This window comes from Gymnoscopelus braueri (assembly GCF_963280865.1).
Source record: "Gymnoscopelus braueri genome assembly, chromosome: 10".
NCBI lineage: Eukaryota > Metazoa > Chordata > Actinopteri > Myctophiformes > Myctophidae > Gymnoscopelus > Gymnoscopelus braueri.
The window spans coordinates 33595211-33613002 of NC_137611.1; the positions used below are offsets into that span (position 1 = coordinate 33595211).

The 17792-nt window shown below is 40.5% G+C and overlaps 3 protein-coding genes across 3 annotated transcripts; 1 reads left to right on the plus strand and 2 right to left on the minus strand.

Annotated features, from left to right (window-relative positions):
* Positions 1-1137: 1137 nt before the first annotated feature.
* On the plus strand, positions 1138-8486 carry selenof (selenoprotein F). Its single transcript, XM_080440671.1, has 5 exons — positions 1138-1248; positions 2936-3103; positions 6958-7021; positions 7496-7545; positions 7720-8486. Exons 1-5 carry the CDS (start codon positions 1201-1203, stop codon positions 7849-7851), a joined length of 462 nt encoding a protein of 153 aa, XP_080296797.1. The 5' UTR covers positions 1138-1200; the 3' UTR covers positions 7852-8486.
* A 1225-nt stretch (positions 8487-9711) lies between these two features.
* Positions 9712-13726, minus strand: cldn18 (claudin 18; the record flags this gene model as incomplete). Its single annotated transcript, XM_080439861.1, has 5 exons — positions 9712-9814; positions 10446-10559; positions 11021-11180; positions 11494-11658; positions 13507-13726. The coding sequence occupies 5 exons, from the start codon at positions 13724-13726 to the stop codon at positions 9712-9714; spliced, it is 762 nt and encodes a 253-aa protein (XP_080295987.1).
* A 2810-nt stretch (positions 13727-16536) lies between these two features.
* LOC308093244 (transcription factor Sox-14-like) lies at positions 16537-17241 on the minus strand (the record flags this gene model as incomplete). Its single annotated transcript, XM_080439515.1, has 1 exon — positions 16537-17241. The coding sequence occupies one exon, from the start codon at positions 17239-17241 to the stop codon at positions 16537-16539; it is 705 nt and encodes a 234-aa protein (XP_080295641.1).
* Positions 17242-17792: the final 551 nt, after the last annotated feature.

Below are 17792 nucleotides of genomic sequence, written 5' to 3' on the forward strand. Positions count from 1 at the left end.
CATTGTGAGCTTGTAGATCTGCTATGTTCAAAAACTCTTGCAATAAAATGTGAAATATTTGGAATATTTTGTTGAAACATTGTACACAAATGCTCCCTAGCACAAAACCCTTTCATGAAAATATTTGAGATCCATTAGTTTGAATAATAATTGAAACATTTGGAAGAAAGCCTAAATAAGCATGTCCACTTTAGAAACAAGCCCACCATAAAACTGCAACCCGCAACTACCAATATTTACAAGCAACTTTACAGGAACACAAGTCCAAAGTCGCTTATAATAAGCGGACATGGCAACACTGGTGTGTTCTCCTCCACACGATGAAGAAGTTATTAGTAGCCTCCAGGCCATTGGTTGGCTCTCCAGTCCACCAAACAGACGAGCATAGTCATTGGTCTGCCGCTACTGTCTGTTCACACGGGATTGGACAGTTTATTGACTCGCTGTAATAAAAGCTGACGGGAGATGGCGCTGCTGAGTGATGCCTAACATTTAACAGCCGATACTTTTGTCGAAGAAGGAAAAAATAAAAGGTTCCCTGTACGCTGCCGGAACACAAAAATCAACACAACGTTCCAGAAACCCCCCTTTGACTTCACAAATGTAAACAAGCAGGCCGTATAATTACTGTAAAACATTAATGTTATGCACTAAAGATAATGGCATTTATTAAAAGTCAAAAGCCGCCCGTGTTTGCGTGTCAGGCGCGTCACAGCGTCACTCCATCAGTGTTGCCATGTCCGCTTATTATAAGCGACTTTGGGCTTATCTTTCTGGTAAGTTGCTTGCAAATATTGGTAGTTGCGTTTATTTTTTGGGGCTTGTTTCCTCAGTGTAGTGGCTTATTTGGGATTGTTTCTTTAATGTAATTTTAAACCAGTAGTTCTCAAATATTTTCATGTCAAGGACCCCCAAATGAATATGTATTTGTCTGCGGACCCCCATCTAAAAACATTTCATGCCAGGGACCCCATACAAGTTTTGTGTTGTTAAAATGTCAAATTGTTTTCAAGTTTTTTTTGGAAAATATCTACTATTTTAAATTAGCCAGTGTATATGTTTAAAGGGCGAAGGGCTCGCTTCTCTTGGGCTTTTTTCTCCCATAGACATGGTTGCTTGTTTATCTATCTATCTATCAAAACCTGGCAACGCTGCAATAAACTGGTCCTGAACTTCCTCCCCAACAAAGCGCTCTCCAAAATGTCGGGAGAGGTGTATCTGCTGTGGCTTCTGTCGCTTATTCAAACGGTAAGTTTATAAACGTTGATGACTTAACAAACACGGTGGTCTTATTCTTTCCGCAAACATATTATTATTCAGTTATTGGACCAGATGTAATCGGCTGTGTGCTGGTTCTGAGTGTAAACTGATCTTCACATAGCAGCATCCTGCTTCCCTGTGAGCTGGAATGACGTGGCTTAACTCGGTCAATTCTTATTTATACACAGTTTATTAAAAGTTCAGTTAAAATCATATCAGACCCGATATGGTAAGAACAATTCAAACGAATATACTTGGCCGTATGTCGTAAGACCAGAATGAATAACGAAAATATAAAATCACAGCTCCCGACAGCGAAAGTGAGAAATATAGAAATCTTATGATAGATTCAAGCATAGTTGTTATAGGTTTAAAGCAGTGATTCTCAACCTTTTCAGGCCGCGACCCCCCCTAAAATAATCATATTTGAACTTGGGACCCCCCACCCTGACAAGCACTTGGAATGTAGGAGTTGAGGCATTATTACATTTAGTTTGACTCTGTTCCACAGATAAATATTGTGAAAATGGCAGATCTACAAGCTCGTTAACTTGTAGATCAGCTATTTTCACTATTTTTGCTTTCTTACACTATTTGACAATTTGGCCAATGTTAGACCAGTTTTTAGTTTGTTTACTTTTGATGCAGTAATTTATTTTCTTTCTTTTTTAGAGGCATTAAAGGGGTAGTTCACCCCCCAAATAACTTTTTTTCTATTGATTACTCACCCCATGGAGCCTTGAATTCATGGATATTTTTTTGTTTTTGTCGCATTCCTTCCTTTATTATTTGATTATAATAAATTTAGCCCCATTGATTCCGGTAGGAGACACAAATGCATTTGTGTCTCCTACCGGAATCAATGGGGACACATTTATTATAATCAAATTATTGGCTTAGGAATGTGACAAAAACTAAAAAATATCTATGAATTCAAGGCTCCAGATGGTCAGTAATCAATAGAAAAAAAGTTATTTTGGGGGTGAACTACCCCTTTAAAGAAGGTCCTTAAATTCTCACTTCACGCACGGTCATCTGGGGACCCCCCCCCCCCCCCCCTCCCGCAGCGCCATGTGCCAAAAACAATATATATATAAGCTTGGCGCCTTGCATCATGTCAAAATGTTTTCTTTCTTGTGGACACTTGACTATCCGAGTGACAGGTGGTGACGTTAATTGCCTGGCAGGAGGAGATAGCAGCTGAGAATCTTCAGGATGTTTCAAGACAGCGTGAAGCTTTTATGGCAATAAATGTTAAGATGTGTGTGTGTCCATTCATTGCACTGCAGTAAACTACAATGAAAAAGACAGCCAAATAGGAAAAATACATTTCCTTGGCTGTTTGAATAATTCTCTTAAAATATGCTGCCATTTCCTACCACACAATGCAAAATGGAATCTTGGAAGTGATTTAATGTAGAAGTTAGTTCATTTATTTCTGCACATAACGTCACACCTAACCTTTAAAGCTGTAAACATAAAAACTGGCTTTGGAGTTAATAGTTTTATAGTTCGGTACAGAGGGACACTGCTTGGAAGATTTAGGTTTCCAGTTACCACCTCTATCACCACGAACTAGAGACTGTAGCGACAGCGGGCATCTTTCCTTGATAAACACTACTGGGACAGTACAGATATATAATTCTCATTTCTTATATCCCCCTCCTCTCCCCAGCTGTCGGCGTATGGCGCTGAGCTGTCTTCGGAGGCGTGCAGGGAGGTGGGCTTCTCCAGCAACCTGCTCTGCAGCTCATGTGACCTGCTGGGTGAGTTCACCCTCAGCCAGCTCCAGCCCGTCTGCCGGCAGTGCTGCCAGCAGGAGGCCCAGATGGAAGCGCGCAAGGTAGGAAGAATAGCCAAGCTCACAGAATGGCAGTCCAGCCGTACAGACTGGTTGTTGGTAGAAACGAAACCAATCTTTCCTGATATAGAAAATAGTCTCTTGAAAAACCAGTCTGGACATTTAAAAATATATTATATGCATGCATGCAACAGCTATCACTATAAAACCAATTCTTTCTGTATTTTTTTTTTCTCCTTTCTTAAAAAAAAAAACGTTTTCACAAATGCTAAATCCACTGTATTTTGTATCAAGCTGTGGGCTGGATGTCCCTAACTACAAGACACTCTCTGCACTGGCTTTTATTCATTTATAAGCACTACTCAACCAGCAGCATCATTATCACTCAACTCAATTCACTTTGTCTCATGTCTTTCTTGATTCAACGTGTTAATTGTTTGGAAATTCTTGTAAGGTGCACTCTCCTGCAAAAGCGACATGGCCTCAGAGAGATTTTCCTTCTAAATAAGCAATCTCACATTTTAAAGGTGTGTGAACTGATCTTTCTAGCTTGGATAACATCAATGTTCTAAACGTATTGATACGGCTAGTGCTGGCTTACTTGGTGGAACAAATTAAGGCACAAAATACAAGAGTTGGAAGAAGACTTCTTTTAAGCCAGAACATATTTTTAATAGAAATAACCGTGGCAGTTAGTAACTGAACTCTTCAGTTCTGACATAATAACTAGCCTAAATTCTGTCACTTTGGATGGCAAATAAATGTCCAGATGGAGACATTCAACACAGTGGAACAGGCTCCCAGCCTGGCATTTAGGCAGAAGAAAGAAACTATGATAATCATCAAAACAATGGTAACAATAATAGAGTTGGATGAAAAATGGCAGCCAGGTGAACTCACAAAATCTTAAGGCAGTGCCTTTTGATGTCACGGTGCTTAAGAAGGTCAACGAATGGCGTTTGAGTGGGGGAGTGTAGTGTACACGGAAAACGAACTAAAGCACATGTCACATGCCAGTCTCTTAGCTACAGTTAAGCAGGCTTTTAGAGCATTTGCACTCTGGAATGCCTCGCTCTTCTTTCTACTTCTCTCTCACTCCTTCACTATGTGATTGACTGCCTAGCAATGCCTGCTGTCAGCGATGAGATTTTGTCACTCCAAATCGACATCCGTGAGATGTCAGAACATCCACATCTTACAGCAACAAGACATCCGTAACCAGTGCTGTTATTGTATGCCAAAGCACCAGTCATTAAAGCAAATTCAACACAGTTCCCTGCTGTGCTGTCTGTGACAAACAAATGTCGCTTATGGTCGAAGTGGAAAAAAACCAAGTAATTTTCTCTTGATTAAGCTGAGCCCCTAGAGTGTATGGTATCCTAGCAACACCACCTCACCAAGTAGAGCACACCTCATTTCACTTCTTGATTATAACTCTTTCTGTCTTCGACAGACCTTGGTTTTCATTTAAAGGAGGAGAGAGTGCCTCTGCACCCCTGCCACCGGTCCACTGAAAATGTCATTGGGAATAGCAATGACTTGTCTCCGGCTGTACTATACTGCAGCAACACTAAGCACATTCTCCTCAGTCGACAGTCGCAATTATCTGTTTTAAGAGTTTTTTTTTATCAGGCAGCGCACTTTACATCATTGCAGTGTCATTAAACCTCTGAGAAACGACTTAAAGTGTAGCCTAGTCGATTATTGAGATTCAGTGAGTGAGCACGGAGGACATTTACTTAGACTTAAGCCTAATGTACTCTGTCGCACGACGGTGTTGCTCATAGAAAATAACAGAATATCTGAGTATATACTGATTTATAAATTATGCTTTAGGTTAGTCATTTCTTGTACCACTGTGAGCTTTGCAGGGGTTGCGTCTCTGAAGGGCTGGAGAAATCTTAACCGGACTCTCCGGGGACATTAATGAGTGTGCTGCGACTATAACGCGCTCACTTCCTCTGAGGGCTTTTAAGCCATAACATACTGAACTATTTATATCTCAAGCATTCTGGAAGTGTTGAACTTGACAGGTTAACCTGTTTAGAGGTGTACAGAGAGATTCACAGGGTTATGAAGTGCACTTGAGGTGATGCGCTTGAGTGAATCTGAAGAAAATTGAAAACATTTTATCTCCCTTTGGGAACAAATTATTCACTTTTTTTTTACTGTGATTCACTTTACTTTTTTGAGTCTTTTGGCCCTTAAAGACTTCATGGTTATGGATTGTTTTCTAATGGAAGCTCCGCTGTGTAATGCCAACAAACGGTAGATTCTTTATTGAGATGCATTCTTTATTGATGACAAACAGCTGTGACTATGGAGATGTCTCCTCCTCACAGAGATGTCTCCCTTACTTCCCCTCTCCTGTCAAGAGCCGTCTCCCCTGTGCAAGACATGCATACCACACCATCACAGGTGCAACTCAGTACTTAAAGTTTTGATTGATTGAATACTTTATTGCTGTAGTCAGAATCCCAAGTAAATATGAATTCATAACACAGCTGATCAAAATTAATTGGTGGATTAGTATTAACATAATAAAGAATGCAAATTAATTTGCACATGTGCACATGTGTTGCATTGTCCACCCACCTCTCTCTGCCCACAGTTTCCTAACTTAAATCTAAATAAAGCAAAAACTAAAACAATATTTAAAAAAGTGTGTAGTGTTGGTGGTCTGTGTGTTACTTGGCATATGAGAATACACAAATCTCCTCAGCAATACCGAAAAATGAGTGCTTTTGGTTTAGACGCCACACATTACAACCTTAATGAACTAACATCTGTGTGCATGAAAAGCTGGAGTTGTCAGAGAGCTAAAGCTATTTCTTTGCTTACCATGCTTACTAGCAAGTCCAAGCAGTACCATCTCTCCACTGTGCCTCAACTGCCCATAATCGGCAAAAGCTGTGACTGGTCTGTCATACGTGGTGAAATGAAACTGGAGACATTTTTATTTCTGTGGCGGGGACAGGGAGGAAGCAAGGTTTGCTTTGTTGTATGTGTAATTTAATTTGCTGTGTGAGCCAGCCAAGGGGTCCCCTTTCGCCACACTCCACCCCCAGTAACGGCGAGTCGAGCATGGACGTGAAATACTGCCATGGCACTCCAATTCCCTCTAACTTATTATATATTGGTAGTGGAGGTTTGATTACAAGTGAGCCTGCACAAACTCTCATCCATCAGCGCCACCCCCCCCCCCCCCTCTCTCTGCTCCATATGCACAAACTCCCAGTTTAATGGCCCTTAGGACCCGCCCAGACACGTTTATGAGTCAGGCTGCCAGAATCAAATTATTCCCCAGACCAGCCTTCCCACCACCAAGTGGGACCATGGCCCCAACACTGTGCGGGCATCAGTGTGTGGAGAAGAGAAAAGAAATTAATAGCACAGGTGGGAGGAAGGAAAATGATTGGTTCTATACTTCCACAGGGAGTCGGTGATGGCTCAGCTTGTTTCTAATATCCTTGGTCAAGGGATAGCGTACAGTATTAGAAATAATAGGCCAAGCCGATTTCATGACCAATTGCTTTCCCCAGTAGACTATTGTTGAAATGCCCGAAGGTTTTTTATTTTTTATATATCATTTGAGCATCGGGTGCCGTAAGCCTCCTGTTAGTACACAGGTTTTCAAAGTGGAGGTTATTGGATCAGTATAACCACTTTCAACTTGTCTTTATTTTGGGCATGTCATTGTCATATTTCTTCTGAACATAGCTGATCTATCTAAATTGACCATCTTTTTTTAAAGCCATTTCACAATAGGCGGTCTATATGGGGGTTTTTGGTATATAAAAATGTAGTAACTCTTTTGTTTGTACATCATAATCCATAAGCATGCCATGGTGGTAACAGACTTGATGTTTTGTCTGACTGTATTGTCCTCTCTGCAGCTCTACCCTGGGGCCATTCTAGAGGTTTGTGGATGAAAATTGGGGAGGTTCCCTCAAGTCCAAGGTAATTTGGTGTCCTGCATTTGTTGTAACAATGTAGAACAATAACAGTGTTATTTCTTCAAGTTTTATTCGAGAATTTTGAGGGATCCTTGGCACAAAATCCTTTCAGATCGGGGTCTGTCGCTAAATGCATATGAATTTGAAAGTCCTTCACATGAAAATGTTTTAGAACCACTGTAGTAGACCACCCATTTCTGTTGTAAAATTATGTCAGGTTTGTCAGGTTACAGTTCTCTATATGTAGGTTGGGGTCTGGAGGTGTGTCTGACCATATGGTCGTGGTTTATTTACTTCACCTGTAACGGTCTTGTGTGTTCACAACTGTCTCTTCTATTCTCTTAACGCTGCATACTAGGAGCATCAGCAACTGTCACAAATTTCAGGCTTCCGTACTGAAATGGAAACCGTGACTGGCTGATTCATTAGCCCACGATAATGCATCTGCATATGTCTCTGTTATTCTGTATCTCTGCAGCTTTTGTCAGGAGTGACAAGCCCAAGATGTTCAAGGGTCTTCAAATTAAGGTAACAATGGCATACTGACTTGGTGGTATAATTGCACAATCCCTCATAATGTCAGGTTAATTACACATTTGACACATTCTAGCATGTTTGCAATAGAGGAGAGGATTTTGTGATTTTCATCACAAAATATTTAATCGTTTCATGATCTATTTCTCTACATTTCTTTGTTTCCAGTATGTAAGAGGAGCAGACCCTATACTAAAGCTTCTGGACGATAACGGGAACATTGCTGAGGAACTCAGCATCCTTAAATGGAACACAGACAGCGTGGAGGAATTCTTGAGTGAGAAGCTGGATCGGATATAAATGTCTCATTTTTTTTGGGTTCTTTTTGTTCGTTCACCCAAAACACAAGTTTCTTTTTGGGTGAACTGCCCCTTTCATTTATTTTTTAGTTTGTTATATACAGATTTGTACATGGCCCAAACTCGATCATTGGTTGTTGAATGACTGCGCTATATGACTGGTTTTGTACTGGAAAACATGAACCGTGTGTTAAATTGTACCAAATAATAGCTGTGCAATGTAACTTGACATTAACTGAGGGACCTCACAGTTAAATACCTGAATAGTTGATCAATCTTTTTGTAGTTGGGTTTCATTCGAGTGAGACTTGTCGGACTGATTATTAGATTCTTATTGTCTGTAAGGTTATTTTCCCCCTTTGACTTCTTTATCTAATGATTATATATTTTTTATAATGCTCATCAATGTCAGTAATGGTGGGCCTTGTAATGTGAGTGGATTCTAGTTACTCTTCAAATCAGAGTCTTGCTGAGGCACACTTTAGTGAAGATCTCTCAGTAAACCAATCTTGGTGTGGGAGTTCTGATGTACCTTTGTGTCTTTATAGATGTTTGGTTTGGACAGAAACTGGGTGTACTTTTTTTTGGTTTGTGCTAAGATGAAATATGCAACAATAAAAGTATTTCATGGCTGTTCTCAATTTATATGTGCTCTTTATTCCTTGGAGGTATATAGAAACATGGAGTGTATATGGCAACGATCACTTGCACAGCTAATAGGGTTATCCTTTATATGGAGTTGGGATTTATTTGGAGAACAAAAAAATGTATCATCCCTGACATCTACTGGACTGAAAGGGTATTGCAAGTTGGCTCTGTTGCGCATAAGCATGAGCCGATAAGGAAATGATTCATTTCAGCTGACAGGTAATCAATGATCGTTTTCTTACACTAATTTGACATGTGGCATCTGTTTCTTTTAATGTAGAACATAGTAAAAATAGAATGATTTAACAAATAACATGCATGACAAGTAAACACAAAATTACACAGTAGCACATTTACACATACTGTATCTAGTTACCGGTACCTGTAATGAGTCAAAACCTACCTAACCCTACCTAGCCCTGTGGTTCTCAAAGTGAGGTCCAGGGACCCTCAGGGTTCCTTGAGGGGGTTCCAGATGGACCCTTACAAGTATGTAACTGAGTTATGGGGGTCCTTGAAATTAAAACATTTGAGAATTGCTGTTCTAGCCTTATTTGTGGCAGAAGCCTTCATTGAGTCAGCGGGGGAAATTAAGCTTGATTTATACTTAGTCGTACGATGGTAGATCTAAGAATAGATCTACAAACTCAACACAGTGCAATGCAGTGTGTTGTGAGCTTGTAGATCTGGGACATGGTGGTATAAATGAGTCATGAGAGGGACACAATGGTCAAGATCCAAGAGAGGTAAAGGATTAAGTTGTATTGTATACTAGAACCATGTATGATTTAGAGCTGGGCAATATTGGCAACATTAAATATACTATTTTGAACACATACTTCAATATTGATAATGTGACAATATGAGTAATTTTCATTACTAACTCCATTATGGAGTTGTTCATTTCATTCAGCTTGAACTAATGTGTCTAATATGTTCATACAAATTTACCTCTTTTTGCAGCATTTAAAGACCAGGAAGAGACAACATTTAAGTAATGTCACAAAATTAAGATAACCAAATGTAGTCCCATGTGTAGTCTCGTATCAAGATATCGATATTATACTGTATCTATATTGCCCTCCTCTTGTATGGCTCTAGATTGTCTCTAGGAATAAACAGCTTTTAGCACTAGCCTACCAAAGGTCCTACGTACAAAAAGGTTAAAGCATTTTTCTGGGCAAGCAACAAGCCTGTCCAACTGTGACATAAGTTAAACATATTTCTGGTCTGGTCTGGTCCTTGTGTCCTCGGAGTGGTGGACATCATGGTCAGGCTTGCTGTGGGCCTGGGACTTGTAGGCCACCCCTGGGTACCTGTAAAGATGAGGCAGTTCGCTGCATGAAGATACTTTTTTCTCCAAACACACCTTTTAGTTAATATGTTGATGTTGTACATTATTACATTAGGGCTGCAATTATTGAGTATATGGTTAGAGATTATTCTATCTAATTTTCGATGAATCAAATAGCCTAATCAAGAAGCAAATTTTAATTATTATTTCTTTCTTTTATATCAATATATCAACTGAAAGATTATTAAGTTCTTGCCCATGTGGTATTCATGAGTTGCAGATGCAGGATGGATGGATTACAGCAGTGGTTCTCACCCTCAAAGTGGGGTCCGAGGACCCCCAGGGGTCCTTGAGTGGGTTCCACAGGTCCCCAGCAAAATGAGTTTAATATAGCATCAAAATTTTAACCCTGATCTACAATCTCACAATTCGCCGCAATGCAATGCCTTGTGAGCTGTAGATCTGCTATTTTCCAAAAAGCTTGACAAAATTTGAAAAATCTTGAATATTTTTGAAACACTTTAACAACACAAATCTTGTGTGGGAGTCCATCCATGGAACAACATATTTTCAGATGTGGGTCCGTGGCCAAATACATATTAATTTGGGGGTCCTTGACTTGAAAACAATGTGTAAATCTGAAAGGGACTGACCGTGTCTTGTCATCTTGCATCATGCCCTTGAAGGCCAGAGATTTCAGAATACCTCCCACCAGCAGGATCCCACCTCCTATCCAGGCAACGAAGAGTGCTGGGCCAAACGTGTACCTGGTACAGAGAGAGAGAGAGAGAGAGGGGGGGGGGGGGGGGGGGGGATAAGCACTTCACTTCAATGCTAGTTACATTCTTTTTAAATTTCCAGTTTCTGTTCTTTCACATGAACCCACAATTGTGGACATGTCATAATAGGCAAACGTTGTGAAAACAGGCAAAGACATTTGGTGTAATGGTTAAAAAGGACCCTGGTCAACGAAGTATATAGGGTTTATGCGGTTAACGTTAGTTACATTCCAATTTCTGTTCTTAAGAGGTGACGAAGTAGATTAATTGAGTTTGTCTAGTCCACCTCACAGTATCTTATTGATGCTAAATAGTAATACAAAATAATATTTAATAATAATACTAATAATAATACATATGCTTAAATTTTTAGAAAGGTCATAACAATACAACATGTATGCAACACAATGCAAAACAATACAATACAAGCATAAAAAGATGTGTCCTACCTGGGCACCATACCCATTCCCATTCCCTGTCCCATTCCCTGTCCGCCAAAACCCCCTCCATAACCCCCACCACCATAGTTGTTTTGACTGATGGTTGCCATCCTGAAACTGGCCACAATCTGATTGGCATAGAGAGAAGCCGCTGCAATGGCGCAAATACCTGAGGGAAGGAATGAAGGGCGAGAGAACGAGAGAGAGATATGGAGGAAGTGAGTGAGTGGCAGTTTCTCTCATCTAATAACTGCTGTCTCATGCAAAGAAATATTAAACTTTATATCTGAACACACTAAATCATCTGATCAACTGATCTACAATTGCAACTTTGAAAGACTTCTGTTTGTACTGACAGTCAAATTCATGTTGGGTTTTTCCAGTTTTTCCCACTTTGTTCCAATGACCTGACAAGGAAACTTACTGGTGGGAGTGGAGACACTTGATTTCTTTGGAAACCATGGCCTTATTTCTCCTCTTACCTCCAATGATGAACATGATGCCAGCGGTCAAGCTCATCTTGGCCTTGGAGGTCTCTTCCATGCTGTTCATTGTGAGGCACTTCAGCGAGAAAACTGATATGACCGCTCCAAGGATACTCAGCACCACACCCACTATCATAAGGGCTCGCACTGCCTGGAAGGAACCTGCACCACAGACATAAGAGACATGGCATTGGGGCAGCACTTCCAAATATTGCGTTTTAGCCAAAAGGGGTTGCATGTTTTTTTGTGGTGGCTGCTCACTTGATGAGAATCCTAAAAAACATTGCAGTCTATTCTGGATCAGGGATGAGGTTTTCAATTTGGATCATGGAAGAAATTCAAGAATCCCGTTAGGGAGTACTGGATAAGTGTTGTCAAAGTGACATCATGAGTAATATGTAGGCCTACTATATTTCAATGCTACTTGCATGTGAAACATAACAGTCATTTTCTCTGTTGTACGTGTTAATTCCTAGAGCTATTAGATGTTCATCAAATGTATTTTACACAAAGAGCTGAAATGTATTCTCTAGTGGTTCACTATTTGAACCTGCCCTTTGCCTGTTCTTTGTTTTGTTTCTGATAACTATGTTGACTGAGCCTAGGCCTGGCCCTGGCTGTCCATAATGGTGACCATAATGCACGAGTGCTAGTGTAAATACTGATAGGAACAGGCCAGAGAAGTGGTCAGGAGTTCACTTGAGGATAGAGGAATAAAATCAAAAGCAAATGGCGGAGTGAACCATTCATTACACTTTCATTTTCAAGTTGATCATCGTCTTGTATGATTTATGTAATTAGTTATTTATTCAAGTGCCGCTTGAATTTTACCTTGTGAGTTTGACTCTGAATCAACCCTAATGGACTCACCAGTACAAGAAACATCTCTCTTTATATAGACATATCTCTGTTGTAAGGTTTTGTTAGATATTTTTGGGGCTTTTTTGATACACAGTGAAGAGAGTTGGGGAGTGACATGCAGCAAAGTTCCGCCAGGCTAAGGAATCGAACCCATGGACTCGCTGTCAGGCATCAGAGCTTATGTGGTATACGCCTTAACCACTCGGCAATCCAACCCAATGCTTTCGTCGTACGAGGAATAGTGAAAATAGAAGATCATCTCACAATGCATTGCAATGTGAGCTTATTAATCTGCTAATTGTGCTATTTTTGAACATTTAAAGAATAATAATTTAATATCATTAGAATGTTAGGGGGAATTTGGGGGACATTTGTGAAAAGCTAAATTCTTTGTTAAATGCTTATAGGCATGTATTCATCCTTCAGTGAATTTAACAATAACATAATTTAACGGTCCTCTAAGCGCCCATGTTCTTCCCTTTGTTAGACCCAGGAAGAAAAAGTCGGCAGTTAAAACCCATGGCAAATTCATCAAACTCTAGTCTATTGTAACCTTTTTCTGTTTCAGATGATAGTGTCATCAGAATTTCTATTAACTAAGAACCTCTAGAAACTTCACTTCCTTTTCAGTATCTTTTTCTTGGCATCACCTTAATAAAAGTTATATTTTACAAGACTAGTATGAAGTGACAGGAGAACATGCCAAAGGGAGGGAGATGGTGACTCAATGTGGCTAACACAGGCCATGCACTCAAGCTCACACATGCACCCTGAAAACAAATTTCAGCAGAAGTGAAGCAGGTTGGATTTCCAGCAGTAATAAATGTCCAATTTCATAGTTATAAGTTATACATAATTAATCATGGTGAGTTTAGTTTACATTTACAAACATGAACAACTTTTTTTTGAAAAAGAGAAGCAAAACTACCAAAGAACATTGTCTGTTGAGAGTGAGAGTGAGAGTGTCCAGAGCATAGAGTCATTTTCAGGTTCATAATTGTTAGCACAACAAAATATGTAATATTTGTCCAAATGAATTCTATTAGAATTTGTTTATATTTGCAAATAATCAATGATTAATGAATGAGTATGTGACCTCTTGGTAGAACTTTCACTTTATAGATAACAGTAAGGTCCTCTTCACCGTACCTGAGTAGCCCATAAGGCCGTAGTACGGCCGGCACTCTGTCATCCCAGCGGAGGTCGTCTCACAGTCCTGCCAGAGGCCCCTGAATGTGTACACGGAGGCTATCACGTCCCCCTGCCGGTCCGCTACGCTCCATCTGTTCATGGCGGTGGCTGCAATGAGGGCAGCTGAACCAATCACACCCAAGACGAATCCAGCCGTCTGGAGAACCGAAGGCGCCATCTTCAACTCCTTGTCAGGGTGTTTGAAAGTGTGAATGAGGTTGTGTGTGTTGATGTGCGCCTTTGCAAATGGAGTGTGCTCGTTTTAAAATAATCAAGGGACCAAAGTTTTATCTCTGTAAGTGAACGGGATGACGCAAAGCACCAAAGAGTGCGGGCAAAGAAAGGAACTGGGGTGAAGTGGCTATGGAGCATCAATGGCGTTACTGGGTGGGGACTGCTGTTTCACCCCGTGGACAATATGGCATCATGGGCTGGGCCACCTAGTGTAACGTACACACAGCATGCTCACATGCACGCTACTGGGCAGGTTGCGTTAAAAGGTGTGGACACAGTGGTGACTGGCACACCTGGTACTTTTCTTCAAAACTAAACCGTCGAAAACCAGTGTAAATAAAAAGGGGACTGAATCACCGACTCCACAGGGCTAAACCGAGAGTTGCTGGTGACACGCAGAGAATACGTGCACAGTAGAATCTTCTGTGTTCATTTAACTTTGAGAGTGCACATTTGTTTCCACTCTCAGAATTAAATTAACAGTGATGATTTTGCTGTGTGCTATACATTAAGAAACAAGCTGAGTACATTTGGACAGCAGCTACGCAGAGAGATTGATGAGTGTGCATCATATGTTGTCAAGAGACAAAGATACAGTAGTATAAGGTACAATAAATAACCAGGTCAAACTATATGGACGTGCAGACAGAATACTAGCTAGACAGACACATATAGGACAGTGGTGATCTCAATTAAAGAGCCAGACTCTGGCTCTCAAATCCTACGGGCTAATGTCTGAACTTATACAGGTGAAAAGAGTTCTGGTAGTTGTAGGTGTTGAAATCTATGATCAGTGTTCAAGTTTTTTAAGCATGTAATCTTCACCAATGCTTCATAAACCGTAAAATCCTCAATGTCAATTTATCCATTTGTAACTCAGTGAGTATAGAAATGTAATCAAATGGACCCTTATGGGTCCATTTGGTTATATTTGTGTATTCAGAGTTAGCACTCATTAGTTGTGTGACTTCATAAATAGTCATAAAAACTATCCAGACATACACTGCGCTATACACAGTGTGTATAGCACACCGAAACTGTGACATGGTTGAGTCAGCGCAGGACTCATTCTCGCTTACTATCACAGCGACAGTTGGTTGCATTATTTAATCTACATGATTCAAACCTTATCATTCTGTCAACAGTTGGTAAGGAGAGAAGTTGCTATTCTTCTCTTATCACTGGTTTCTCTCTCTCTTTCCCTGGCTCCCACTCACAAACAGGTGTATTTATAACACAAACACACAAACACAATGCATTATAAAGACACAGGTACAAAGCATGAGTGAGTGAGACTTAATAAAAAGAAAATTCATTGCAACTATGTTCCTTTCTGTAGACTTATAATTACCATTATTTTGTAGTAATCTTCTTGTAAATAGGAATCTAAATAAAGCTGATGGGGAAGTTGGGATGAAAAGACTACTTCCTTAATTTTTTTACATTTCAATATGAAATGGAAAAACAATGACATTTAAATCTAGAAGCATTGCAATTGATGCCAATTTAGTGTCTATTGAATTGGACAATTCAGTCCCCATGAATAAAGTGATGTTTTTTGCTTTACTATACAGGCATATTGGAGGATTGATAAATATACTGTACACGCATAGCCCAGCCAACCTCATTCCAACCCTGTACATACATAATAAATTATTTTTTAATGAACATTGGTTGAACTGCTTAAACAGTTCAGCAATGTTGTATACCTTGTAAAATTGTACAGCAAAGAGACTTAAGTTACAAGAGAGCCCTTCATTTGACAAATGTATAGTTCCCAATTTGAACTGAGAAGATGCTACATGCTATGTATGTCACATTCCAAATCCAAGATGAAACTCATATTACATAGAAGTTAAGCATTTTCTGTTTCAAGTGTAAAGATGTCAAAAGCTGATTCCCTCTTACAGGGTACAGGTTTGAGTTTCCTGTACCCTCCTATTGGCTGTTATAAAGGGACAGAGCTATACAGTATATTTTGGCATTGGTCTGCCAATTAACATCAACTGATGATAGCATCATTGATGGAAATATTAGAATTTATTATTGACTCTGATTCCTAGGCTATACAGTAGATTACTGCAGGCGTAGTAGATTTTGCATTCAAAGGTGAAAGAGTGAGAGAATAACAAATATAGAACCAAAACATAATGTTTTAATGTGCAGTATATTTACAGAAAATAGCCTACATGACATTTCATATTTAACTATGGACTTTGGGCACAAGCCCCCTTGCACTCAAACTATCTCTCACAAGTATAATACAACCCCCCCTCCCACCCCTTTTCAAGTTATTACTTTTTTCCACTTTCAAAATGCGTCTGCCAAACGTAATTGTTAGACTCATAGCATAATTGCCGAAGTAATTTTTTGGCCAAATTGTCATTTCTGCCTAACACTGCTGCTTCATTGTGCCTTATTGCCTATGTCCTCAGCCTATCAGAATGCTTGTTACATTCCAAAAAATGACTTGGGCAATTATGCAATGAGGCTAACTTTTTGACATTGATTTTAAATGTATAACAAGCATTCTGATAGGCTGAGAACATAGGCAATAAGGCAGGATGAATCAGCAGTGTTGGGTAGGTAGAGTTAGGTAGATATAAATAAAGGCAGATAAACATGTCTTAGGCAAAAAAAAAGTGTTGTTGTTTTTTGCCTAGGTCAATTTTTCATTTCTTCTTTCCTGAAAACCATCAAAATATGACTTAGGCAATTATACTATGAGGCTAACGATATGTGTCCTGTACCGGGTCACACACTTGAATTCGGTGAAGTGTACGAGTCTATCCCAGCCTTGGTCATCCCACCTGGGAAGAGGATGTAAGCAACCTGAGGCTGGAGCCCCGTTGCAGACCAGGCGCTGCAGTTACACGGCACCACGTATGGGCTGGTGGACGACGGGTGCGCGTGTTGACCCAGACTCCCAAACGCGCCAGTCTGATATCCCAGAGAGTGCGCGTAGGGCAACGCGCCGGTCGCAGGAAGAGTCGCGTGCGATATTTCCGACATCCGCTGAACAGCTCCGGTGCTGAATTGTCCCGCCGGGTCCAGGAACGAATAGGAGGACGGGGTCGGTGAAAGCAGAGCTCTGGATTTGTCCCCAGGGGCCAGGAAAGAGTCCGTGGAAAATCCCTTCCACTGCTCCGCTGCTTCCCCCCCGAGGAAAGGCAAGGGAAACACGAAGCGGTCCCTTCGCAGCAAACTCTTGGCTTTGCGCCGGGGTCGGTACTTATAGTCGGGGTGCTCTTTCATGTGCTGTGCGCGCAGCCTCTTGGCCTCGTCGATGTACGGACGTTTCTCCGGATCGGAGAGCAACTTCCACGCTGCGCCGAGTCTCTTGCTGATCTCTGAGTTGTGCATCTTGGGGTTTTCTTGGGCCATCTTCCGCCTTTGACCTCTGGACCACACCATGAAAGCATTCATGGGTCTCTTGATGTGATCTAAAGGTTTTGCCATTTCGAAAACGGATCCAGAACACAAATCAAATCAACTATATTTTATAATAGCATTCAGCTCAAAAAAACAAAACAAAGCATATCCCGGTTAAACGCACAAAAGCACGGGTGGACGGTGATGGTATATTTCAAGAATGTCAAAGTAAAGAAAAAGATTCAATATGAATTTGAGCAAAACATTAAAAACCTATATTTCCAGTGGAAGCATTTGGAAAAGAAAACTAAGAATGTGTAAAGTGGAGTCAAATGAAACCAAGTTGATCTTGGAGATCTATGGTTGGAATGCTTGTTATGGATGGTGCTGGGTATGTCCAGACATCACCACAGAGCTGTCACGTCGCGCCAAGCCAATGGGAGCAAGAGAGACTATGTAATCCGTTAACAAAAGTAGCTGTGCAACAATTTTGAGGGATGCCCTTCTCTTTTTTCGGCTCACCAACTGCAAATCTCTATGGGGGCAAATGGAAGCAAGCATGATATTCAGACAGAGAACACAAACAAGCTCTTTAATGTGAGCATATTATATTTGGAATTCTGCTGACAACCACTTTG